General features: G+C 37.0%; 1 protein-coding gene across 1 annotated transcript in view; it reads right to left on the bottom strand.

The window, feature by feature from the left end:
* SUCLG2 (succinate-CoA ligase GDP-forming subunit beta) overlaps window positions 1-12307 on the bottom strand; it is a 110125-nt gene that overhangs the window by 51792 nt on the left and 46026 nt on the right. The window contains exons 3-6 of the mRNA XM_012573496.5: window positions 7901-8000; window positions 7682-7772; window positions 1551-1703; window positions 501-590 (exon numbers count right to left, since the gene is read on the bottom strand). Of these exons, the coding sequence (XP_012428950.5) occupies window positions 501-590; window positions 1551-1703; window positions 7682-7772; window positions 7901-8000 (434 nt within the window). The remainder of the gene's footprint in view (window positions 1-500; window positions 591-1550; window positions 1704-7681; window positions 7773-7900; window positions 8001-12307) is intronic.

Genomic DNA, 12307 nt, shown 5'->3' with positions numbered 1-12307 from the left:
AAAATGATACACATGGGCAAATATATATATTCAAAATATATATGTACAGAAAAGAGATACTGAAAATACAACATGCTGGCAGCCTTTTGTTTTTGAGTTGAAGAATAAAAAAAAATTTAAAAGTTTCAATCACAAAGCCAGATACACTTTTATTTCTTCTTATCCTAAGAGCCAATTTTCAAAACCAGTTCTACCCATGCCATTCACAGAGCTCCAGTAGAATTCCAGTGAACACAAAGGAATCCCACATGGTGGAACAGCATGTTGCCATCAACTGATTCAATGACAGGGGACTCTCACTTTAAAATTAGAAGGAGCTTATTCAAAATGCTAAGTCCTAATGACAATTACATAGTGCAATTTAGTATTTAGAATGTCAAAATGATCCTGACTTAATGGACATTTGGCCTTTCTAAGTGGCCTTTCCTCTTGGAAAACATTTAACATAGAGCTGGGCTAAAAGGTCCTCAGCCTAAAGCCAGGGAGTGGAGTCAAGTTACCTGCTGCTGCAAAGGTCCTTGGAATCCCAAATTTTTTGCCATCTGCAATGCCTGATGATCCTTTATGCCTTCAAAAATATCTATTTCCTCCTGCAACAGTAACATGTGTAAATATAAATAAATATTCCATCAGAATGGAGTTTTATAGCTTCAAAAGGAAAACACTTCGTGTACATGTGCAAATTAGTAATTAAAGCCTGGCTGTTTGCCAAGGCTCCCCGAGACTGAGGCCATAGCAGCTGCCTATAGGGGATGTTATAATTACCACACTGACTATGAAACAGTCCTTCCAAAAAATATGTAATTCTTCAGGGTGGCACGCTGACAAGACAATGTGACACCAGTTTTCACTTTTAATTACTGTACAGATGGCATTGACGAATATTTAGTCTGTAAATTTTTATGACATATTCTGGAATATTTTCAAGGCAATGAGTGTCACTGCCCAGCAACACTGTGAAGTTTATATGATTTTTAAGTGCACATTAAATATTTTTACAATTTTTTGAATAATTATACTTGATTGTATCAATTATTTTCTCAGCTGAATAGCTTGTCTACTCATTATCTTGCCACAATAACTTAAAAAATACTTCAGTGTAGTCATCATTAAGAAAGTAATTACAGCAGTTGTATTTCAGATGCAAAAGTCTTGCAGGTACAAAAAAAATAATTAACAACTCTGCCAATTAGAGAAAACAGCCACAGAAACAATAAGTATATTGGCACCAATCCACCTGTGAAAAAGCGGTGTACCTTCCTGAAAGTGAAACTCACTCATAAAACATTTCAGATATGAAGTTTAACATATCACATAACAGTCAGATTTAAGATCTTTTTCTAATTGAAAAATTCTAGTAAAATCAGATGTTAAATATGCTTCATTTACTAGATGATAGGTATGATCCTGTATTTGATGAAACACTATTTTTATGGTTCTTCCTGTCTCCTTTTTACATGGAAGAAGAAAAAATGGGAGGAGAAAGGGGGAAAATATTATTTTGGATAACTGACAATGAAAATTGTTATTGTAGAACATTTTTCCAATACCTTAAAGATAAGTTCTGGGCTAGTTACTGCAACTTCTTCTATGTCCACACCACCCTGTGGACTGCCAACCATGACAGGTCCATTGCAGGCTCTGTCCATCAGAATTGCAAAGTATGTTTCTCTGGAAATATCCAGTGCTTCTGCAACCATCACCTAAAAATGGATAGAGGCAAGGAAAGAAAGCATCAGTGGTTCTGACCAGTCCTCCTGCTTTGCCTTAAAAAGAAGTTTGATGCTTGCTATCCTGAAAAGAAACATTGGTTTCACTGCTTTTACCACACTACTACAACCCTGTGACCTTTTTCCCAAGAAATGCTTTCTCCTTAAGTAAGAGACTCCTCTAATGCTGCTCTCCTCACCAGGGCCTGCAGTGAGCAATGTGAGCCAGGAACACCTCAGTGCTGGGGTTTTTCCTGCTGCAGACCTCTATATTGCCTTTTTATCCCAATATTTTGGGATAATTCTTGGTTATCAGGACAGTAATTCTTGTCCCCAGAAAGACTTGAGTCCCAAAGGACTCAGTGTGCAGATCACACAGACAGAAGGACTGGCACGTTAGTTTTTGGATGCATCTCACCAGCAGTGCTGCTCCTCACTAGAAAATCTTCAGGCTTAATTTCTCTCCTTTATTCTGACCAATAATAATTGGTCAGAATATATAATATATAATCTCTGCACTGAATTCCTGTCCCGCCCAAGTATCTCCTAAAAAATGGGTTTACAGGTAATTCTGCCATCCAGCTTTTTACTTTCAATTTAGAGAGTCGAGCAGATGTGTGTCCTTCAGATACTGGCACAATCTAGAAACACAGATATGTGTTTTTCAATTTATTACTATAAGCTACAGAGCTGTTTTGTACCAGTATCTGACAGACACCACAGCACAAAACAGAAAGATGATTCAAATCCCACGTTTGGAATCTACAAGCACCACATTAAAAGTGTCAGAAATTGGCCCATATTGAGTCTTTGCTACAATTTTTCCCTCCTCCAAAACAAGACAAGGTCCTTTGCAGTTTAGTATTACAATAACTGTATCTTCTTCCTCACCTAAACTGTCTGGTTTTGCAGTAGTTTTAACAACATCTATCAAAGCAATTTCAGAGACTGAGTAGTTTTATATTTGAAAAGCACTCACAACTGTTTTGCTATAAGAATACTAAATTTCCCAAAACATTCTTAATTTTTGGAAAAAAGTCTGCACATGATCATTAATAATTGTTGCCTCTGATCATAACATATGCCATAATCAAAGTTGCAAAGACTGTAATTCTGCTCTGCACTGCAGTTTTGCTTTTCAATCTGAAAGTGAAGCAGCCACCTCTGTAATTTAAGAAGCATTACATTCTTCCTTAAGAGAGCTACTATTTCCCATCTTTCAATGGAAGTAGTAGAAATCAGGAAAATCGCTTCCAAAATATCAATATAATTAAGAAGAATTAAGTGGCAACATCTTTCTAACACAGTCTTTTTCTGAAGTGACATTTTTGAACAATGACTGCAGACAATGATCATCACTGAATATACCACAAGGAGAAATTCATTCTCTCAGTCAGCAGATCCAAGAGGCATTTTTTACCTGCAGCCTTGAAACTCTGCCTACCTGGCACAAGGTGCTCCATCCTACGAATATTCCTGGGGTTTTCATAGTTCAAGGACTATAAACAAGAAAGATGCACTATACTTTCACCCAAGTCACATTTTTGACAGTCTATTCCAGAGTACATAAAGAAGGATGTAGGGACTTCCAGGCAATAGGTATTAGAGAAGGGGGGGTGGAAATATAAGAAATAGGGAATCAAATAAAGCCATCAGTGCTCAGAATTGAAGGAAAGATGAAATTTCTTTAGGGTCTTTTTGACTTCGAAGGAATTTGCTTTATAGTAATTCTGTTTCCTTCTACTTTTACCTCACTTTATTCACACAACATAGGGGGATGTAAAGGAATAGTTCACATAAACAACTGTTCAAATGGAAATTAAAAGAAGCAGAGTGAAGGAGAGAACCAAGAATGCAGAAAACTACTTTACTACTTAAAAGCATCTGCCTATTTTAGTCTACTACAGAGGGATCTAAAACACAACTTCAGAGACATAGCTTGGCTACCTGACAAGATTTGTCAAATTAACAAGCAAGGGTAGGGAAAGCATCCTGAATTTGCTACTATTTTTACCTGGATCCATGTTTTCACCTTCTTCATCAATGTATCTGAAAAATTTGAGTCAGTTGCTTTAGACATAATTCAGATAAAACCAACTGGTCCTACTGGATCTTATCAGGGCTGTTCAGACAGCTTCCACAGAGATCAGGGTCAGGGCCAGACTTAGGATGGGAATACACTCAACAAGTTTTGAGGAACACATTTTCAGGCACAGCAGGTGGAACTAACATTATTAAATCAGGTATCTTCAACTGAGACTTCCAGCTGGAGTGATTGTCCTCACTGTTGCTAATTAACAATGTCAACATCATCAGATACTTCTCTGTCTTAATTCACAAAACTACTGAGAGTCTACTTTGCAGTTGGCAACCTGAGAGCAAAAATTGTCAGATTGTGAAATATCTCTAATTTCTCCCAACAAAATAACTTTCCTACACCATCCTCCCTGTTTGATGCAGAGCAAAGCCAGAGAAATTGGTGTTCCAGGTCTTTAAATATCATTTAAGTCTACCTATCACTCACATGACAGAACTAATGCAAACACACTGATGAACAGTTAAGAATAGTGAAATTGAATCTACAGACTGTTGACTCTTCTCACATTTCTGTTTTGCTTTTGATAAAGAATATGACATATCATTATCTGTTTACCATATCATATTTATATTTAAAATGTCCTCGGGGAAAATCAGTTTTCATTAAAACTTCTTGACAACTTCAAGCTTTCTTTTTCTGTAACGAAACGTTACCTAAAAGTTTAAGTCACACATCTAATGTCATGAGGGTAACTGTAACAGCTTTTCTTAAACAGAATCAAATATGCAAAATGTTCATTCTTTTATTGCTTGGAGAGAAAAAACACAGGTAGTGATTTCTCAGGTTGTCATGGTAAGAGAAGACTGTCATCACAGATAGCCAGGCTCTCCAAATTCCAAATGCCATGAGAGGATTTTATGTAAACTCACAAAACAGGTTCCAAGTTATGAGGGAATTGAAGAGATTGCTATTAATTTGAGAAGCATCAATCTGAACAGGCACAAACACACTTTAAATTCTATAGCAGGTGCACAAGCTGAGAAAGCTGAAACTATAATTTTCTGTTTCATAATTATTCTAACTGTAGAAAATTTCTACCTTTTATATCTTCCTTACAAATAGATGGAAGGTGACTTCCACTCCCTGACTTGACATTAGCTCATTGATTGCCTCACAGAAAGTGACATAATAAATACTTTCCTTCTGAAAAATGCTTATTACTTAATTTTTTTAAAAATAGGAGTATTTTAAACCACTCAAACTTTCCAGAACACTGAAAAGTTTAAAAAGCACAAATCCTTTTTTTTTTTCTTCCTGAAATGCAATCTTCCTTAAGTACATGTAGAACACAAACTCTCCCATACATGCAGAGAGAAAGCATGTGCCTTGAAATAGAAAAAAAAATGCCAGTGATTTGTTCTCACTTTCCCCATTGCCCTTAGCAAGCCCAGAGAGTCTGCCTGGCATTTTCAGTGCATTACATTCCCACTGCATTAAATGATATCTCAGACTTAGCTAAATTTATATATTTAATAATATCACTGTAGTTTGCCTCTTGATTAAAATGTCAGTATTTGATTTTTTTAGTCCTGACACCACAAACCTGAGTGCCTCAGCTCCTCTGCCTACCTTTAAAATTCCAACGTGAGTTAACTTTGTAAATGAGAAATTCTTTAAAAACAGACATAATTCTGCTGGGAAATAGTTTTTTGATGAAGTAGTGCATAATTTTAAACATGCTTCCTTCACTTTCTAATAAGTATAACATTGGGCAAACTGCTGCAAAATGAATTAATTTATGGAGGGTATATACTCTCACCATTAATTACTAAGAATCAAGAACTCAACACCAAAAAATATAAAACATACTAGTTAAAAGCCAACATACTTTTAAAAGCCAACTCTGTAATCAGGATGAAAGTCTATGCTTTTGCTATAATTTTGCAAATTATCAGCTTCTCCCAGTGAAAAGCATCACAGTGGTTTAGCATGGATCAGCATTAAAATATCAGTTTCCCTGGAACTCTATAGCAAAAGAAAAATACCCAGCCAGTTTCAAGGCTGTGCACAATCCTGTACCACCAAAATAAATACCTGAAGTTCAGTAGTGCAAACTTCACCTTAAATTCACCTCTGCCCCAGCTGCTTAGTCCTGCCCACTGTTCATTCACACAAACAACATGTGGAGGGGGAGAAAGGAGCCACAAGTTAAATATTCTATGGCTACATGGCACAAAAGACATCCTAATATGAATCCATGTCAAAAAAAACCCCAACACCCATACTCTTCTTTCACTTCTATAAATTTCAAAGAAAATTAAAAGTTTCAGTTTCAGAACTGAATCTGCCAATGATGAACAGGCTTGCACTCTGACAAAAAAGTAGAATTTCTGTATAGATGTATTCAAGGCAGGCCAACTAGGGCAAAAGAATAAAAACAAAGAACTTATAATATAAAGCTGCTTTTACAATACTAATTTTCCCAAGCAGAGTGGCTGGGAAAATGGAATATTATGTTTAATATGGAAAAGGTATATCCTGTCTTATATCCTTAGTATTATCAGGATCTCTGACAGACATGCCTTAATGGTAACACTGAGTCTCCTATTTTAATATATAGTATTTCTTTTTAAGAACAGCTCTGAGGAGTGATGGTAATCTGCTCTCCTTGCTCCCCCAGAGAACTGCCTGAACACCTTCCTCCACCCTCATTAGACAGGATCTTTCCAGACAGGTGTTCCTTCCCCTTCTATGCTAATACACCAAGCTGTTCACAGGATATTAAATGTGAACTGCAGCTCCTTCAGCTGATGCCAAATTATTTCCTGGCATCAGATAGAGTGTGGCTCTTACCTGTATGAGGATTCTTGCTCAGTAAAACAAAGCAAGAGATAAAAGCAGATACAGCAGATAGGCAATTGCCAGGATTTCCTGACTCGCAGAATTTTACTAATTTGAAGGAGAATCTTGCTGAATCTTTGCTTCTCTCATTTGTTCACAGAGCAAATCATTGATGCTGAAATAAATCTTGATGCCTTGCAGAAAGCACCATCATTGGAAAATGAACTCCCATGTTCATCTGGTACCCCAACCACTACCATGAACATGTATTTTAGGCTGTATCTGCCACAAGTAGAAAGAATCTACTGTTCAGACACTTTTTTTTCAATTGAGAAAAATATCTCATGCAAACCTTTCAATACCTAAAGGAGGCATACCATAAAGATGGGGAAAACCTTTCTGTAGGCCTGTTGCAATAAGTCAAGGTGGTTCTAAACTAAAGAAGACAGATTTTAATTACATATAAGAAAGAATTTTTTTACAATGAGGGTGGTGAGGCACTGGCACAGCTTGCCCAGAGCAGTGGTGGATGCCCCATCCTGGAAAGATTCAAGGCCAGGTTGGATGGAGCTCTGAACAGCCTGGTGTGGTTGAAGTTTTCCCCTGCTCATTGCAGGGGGTTGGACTGAAGGAATTTTAGATTCGTTTCAACTCAAACCATTCTGTGATGCATCTGTCACTCTATTAAGACTTGTCCAAACCTGAGGGTGACTGAAGTACAGATAATATTATTACTAAAAGGAACCATTCTGTAAGCAGAATGTCAATAAGCATGTACAGCTAATGCTATAGTGCAGTTGTATCACCATTTAGTATGTGTTTGATGGAAAAAAAGCCTATGACAAAGGATTCCTTTCAATATATATTGAGAAATCAATTTATTTTTCCATCAGTGAGTATGCCAAAATTGATGAACAAAATATATACACAAACTGAAAAAGTAACACTTTCTTTTTTTTTTTTTAATCAATTTGATGTACTCAATCAGGAATTGGAGAAGGATTGAAAAAAAATCTATGTTGTACATCCCAGCTTATTAATGCAAAATTGCAGCTGAACATTGTTTTCAACTTTCAAGAAGGCAAATTCTTACCTTTTTAACTGTCACACCATCCTTTGAAGTTTGCTTGGTTGACAGATTGTACCCAATCATCTGTTTAGCAAGCTGTTCAACAGTCTTAGGGCTACAAACAAGGGAAAAATGTTAGTTTACTGAAAAATACTAAAAGAAACAGTCCATAGCTATTGTAAACAGCCTAAATATTACACAAGGAGCAATTTATTTATAGTTTTTTCAATTGAAAGTACTTACTCTTTAGTTAGATGAACTCCTCCTTTCAATCCACTATTGAAAATACCTTTCCCTCTCCCTCCAGCTAGAATCTGTGCCTTCAGAACAATTTCCTTTGCCTCTGTAAAAGAAAAAACACATTGCAATTCTGTGGTTTGTCAGTTATTGAGCTTGTTAGTATGAGATCAAAAAGCATTTCCAGATTGGACTCTTAAACCAACAAGAAGTTGTTTATAACTAGTGAGCAATAAAACAAGAGTAAATTCATCACTTCCATAAAGCAACCTTGTCAAAAAAGAATTGCTCAAGGAAGTTAAGGGATACACAGCTTATCAGATGGATAAATAAGGCATTGTGAAGATCAGAACCATGGCCTGCACAACAAACCACACAACCAGCCCAGCTCTGTGGCTCACACACTGCCACGGTTTTTAAACATAAATCAAATCATATTTTGTCTTGAATGCACAACAAGAGAATGCTCATCAAGAGAAATAAATTCCATTCCTTGCTCTGAACACGTGGAAGGAAATGCATGGATGTGGTTCTCAAAGAAGAAATCCCAATGTCCAAAGGGCAGGTGAGTGCAAAGCAAGGGCAGGAGCTGTGAAATGAAAACATTTCACCTGTCTGTGAGGCATCACCTGGATCTTTGGCAATTTGAGTTTATCAGTCTCAGTGACACCAAAGTGCAGCAAGACAGTGACAAAAGCAATTGCACTATGTCCCATCCCACATTCCAAACAAAAGCAATCCTGACATCCTTGCAGAGAGAGGGAAAAGGGAAAGAAAACAACCAACCCAACTAAACCAAACCATCACTGATCATCTCTGCAGCTCTGGATCACAGCAAATTCCTGAACCATTAACCCCTCCCAGGTGCCTTTAAAATGTTTATTAACACCAACTACTGCTACTTTGCACATTTATCATAATAGTGCTGGCTGTTTTGCAAAGTCTGAGATCCTAATATTAACATATCACTAAATGTGTCTAGAAAAAAGTTCATTGTTACCCTCTCCTGCAGCCTGGAAATCTCTGATTTCAGTATTGTTTAAATTAGGTCACACCTTGGACACTAATATTTTATCTAAGTATCATGAAAACATGAGAATTTGATGTTAAATTGACAATTTTACTGTTTAATTGGCACAGAGGGCAGAGATACTTTCAGTCAAACACACACACAGGCTTTCTAGGTGGTAAAAACATTTTACAGATTATTAAATGTAAGTTTCGAGGTGCAGCAATTTTTGGTGCAAGCAAGCTCTGACACAGCATCATTTCAAAGTGCCTATATAATAAATACCAGCAACTACAAAAAAAACAGTTAAACCTTAGAATAGGATAAATATTATGAAACAAACATTCTATTTAACACAGCAGTAGTAGTAGTTACTATTACTATTTCTATTATTATTAATAATTATGTTTAACACAGATACTGTACTAAGAAATGCTTAATTTCTAAGTTTTTTGAGGCTAAAATCTCTCCACATGCTTATCCATTCAGTAACATTTGACATATATCACTCTGAACTTTAAAAGAATTCTCCTTGAAAATATTTCATGCATTCCAATATATTCATGTTCTGGGCTCTCTATTACTCATGCCACTGCAGGGCAGATAACAAGGACATTTAAATGCAACAAAAAATTTTATCTCAAATGTTTCCTAAGCACACAAATTAAGATGAATTAAAACTATAAATCACTTTTCAACCTGCACAAGTAAACTCTAAAAATCACAGTAGCTGCTGTGATAAAGAATCTAATATGGTATTGTTAATAGATGCTGTAAGCATTTAATTAAATCAATTTTAGCTTCCAACCATCCTGACAGTGTGAGCTTTGATTGTCAGTGATGGGTGGTATCAGTTCTGGGAGTGATCATCACCCTCATTCCCAACCACCACGTTCCATGAGCACCAATTATCTCCACTGGGCTCCAACAAATGAAGTTAGAGAAAGGAATTAATGTGTACATTTTTATAATCCACCAGAGGACTATCAAGGCAATAGAGTAACTTCAGAAAAACAACTATCAAACCCATAAACAAACAGACATGAAAGTGAGCACAGCCACGCACAGATTAGACCTGAAGAACTAATCAGTGCAGCAGCTCAGCAGAGCACAGTGCAGCAGGTTCTTCATGCCCTGCAGGAAACCAACAGGAAGCAATTTAATTCCATCATTGTTTGCCCAAACTCTTTAAAATGAAACAAACCATCCAGATCTCATTTTACAGTAACTAGGCTTGATCATGCAGTACTTACCAAGTTGATTCACTACTTAATGTCACCATCTTATTTAAAGAGTTGATTTCTAGAAATGCTCACACAAAGTTTTGTTTATTCCTGCCTGAATTCCCAAATTATGTTATGAAAGACTATGCTGAAACAAAAATGTGGGATTAGCTATAATATTTGAAGTAATTCACCTTCACCTGCAGGTTTAAGGAAAAAAAAATAAAAGAGGTACCTAAAGTCAGTATTAAACCCATTCAAACCAGAAAGGTATAACTAATTTCTATTAATACCCTTCCAAACTGTTCTAGTAACACAGGAAAAAAGTGTTTAAGCAGAATAATACACATAAATACACATAAAGGATTTGAAGAAAATCTATCACAAACAACATGCCTTTACACCACCATAAAGTACAGTACAACCTTTTCAACAGTATTAAGGCTTCAACCAACTTTTCTGTATGGCCATTGGCTGACCAGCCTTGTGTAAACTAAAACACAAAAACTCCAAAGAAAACCAAATAACAAACCAGCCTGCTTCTTAAGTGTACATATGTGGATTTTTAGTCCAGATTTATTTTTTTTTATCATTAGAAACAATATAAAAACCCAACAGCTTTGAAGTGTCACTAATTTAGCAACAAATAGCTGCAAACTGCTCCATGCAGATTAATGACGCATTGCTGGCAACAGCGTGTGTTCTTCACTAATTATAACCTGAATACATTAATATCTCAGACTCTCGTATTTGCCTTTTTTACATTAATCTATGGAAAAGGAGAGAGGTGCAGGTGTGGTGTTAGAGATGGGTTTAAGTGCTGGACCTGGCAAGATTGGGTTAAATCGCTGGACTTGGTGATCTTAGCATCATTTCCAAGCAAAGTGATTCCATGATTTCTGAAGAATCCTGCTGGTCCCTAAGTCAAACGCCAATAAATAAGCAAGACCTTGACTCCTCAGAATACTCAGAATTCAACATTTCAGAGCTGGGTCTGGTTCTGTGTATCTAAAAAACTTTAACCACAGGGAAAAAAAGCCTTAAGTACTTATTTTTCTGTAATAAATTCAGATGTTTCAGCAGGGCAGAATAGAACACTGAGGGACAAAGAGCCTCTACATGGCATCCAACAAAACCTCCCCTTCCCTCAGCCAGCACTGTGAATACAAACAGCAGTGATACTCCTTGCAATTGGAATAAGCTCAGTGCTGTAATGAAAGCCTATTTAAAATCAATAAAATCAGTCCTGCTTTTGGGAGCTATGATTACTCTGGTCCACTGGTACTGCTTGCAGCAAAAATGAACAGCTTGTTCTCAGCCCACTGCTGTGTATATTTAACTACTGAATTCTTGATCATGAAACAATATACTGAGAAGCAGAGTTCTGCTAGTTATATGCTATGCTAATTTATTACCTGTGAACAACTTTCCATTATTATTGATACGACTGTGTGGCTGCAAATTAGGCATGTTAACAATTACATTAAAATGTGCTGTAGCTTATCAAAAATAAGCTGCTGTAAAGAACACAAGATGTATGGCTGCATGGGAACAGGTCTCACACGCTCCCTGTTCATGAACAAAAGGCTTGCTACCAGAGTGAACTCAGGACTACTTTGACAAGACCTCCCACACTACAGAATTAGAGCTTGGGACAAAGGGAGGAGGTCTCACACGAATTCCTAATCAAATTTCTGTCTCACCATGAGATTTCAGTGGTCTGGCTTCTCTATCTGCAGGGGCTCTGTGTAAATTAATTACTGTCTGCACCTCCTTTAAAAATGCAGAACCCATTCCACCATTACATCGGTGTATTTTTACCCCAGTGAAAAGCAGCTGAGCACAGAAGGGTTCACTGCAAACCCCTGACTCCAATGTAAGCACTGCAGCAGCAGCAAAGTGTCCCTGGAACGTGCCCTGATCTCTCTGGGAATGAGCTTAGCACACATTGCAGGGCAGATGAGAGCAACCCACTGTCACGGCAGCTGCACAATGCAAAGTCAGGACAATCCTGAGTTCTGCAGAATCGACTAACAAGCTACAACGTGGCTAACTATCTTCCTATACAAGGTCTTTTAAGGCTAAACTGTCCAATTAAGAAATGACACCTAAATTATTTTCACTTTTAACCCAGTAACTAATCCCTTTAAGCTCGCAATGCAGACTTTTCTGTCCAATTAC

Source organism: Taeniopygia guttata, chromosome 12 (genome assembly GCF_048771995.1).
Source record: "Taeniopygia guttata chromosome 12, bTaeGut7.mat, whole genome shotgun sequence".
Lineage (NCBI taxonomy): Eukaryota > Metazoa > Chordata > Aves > Passeriformes > Estrildidae > Taeniopygia > Taeniopygia guttata.
This window is presented reverse-complemented; position numbering and strand designations above follow the sequence as displayed.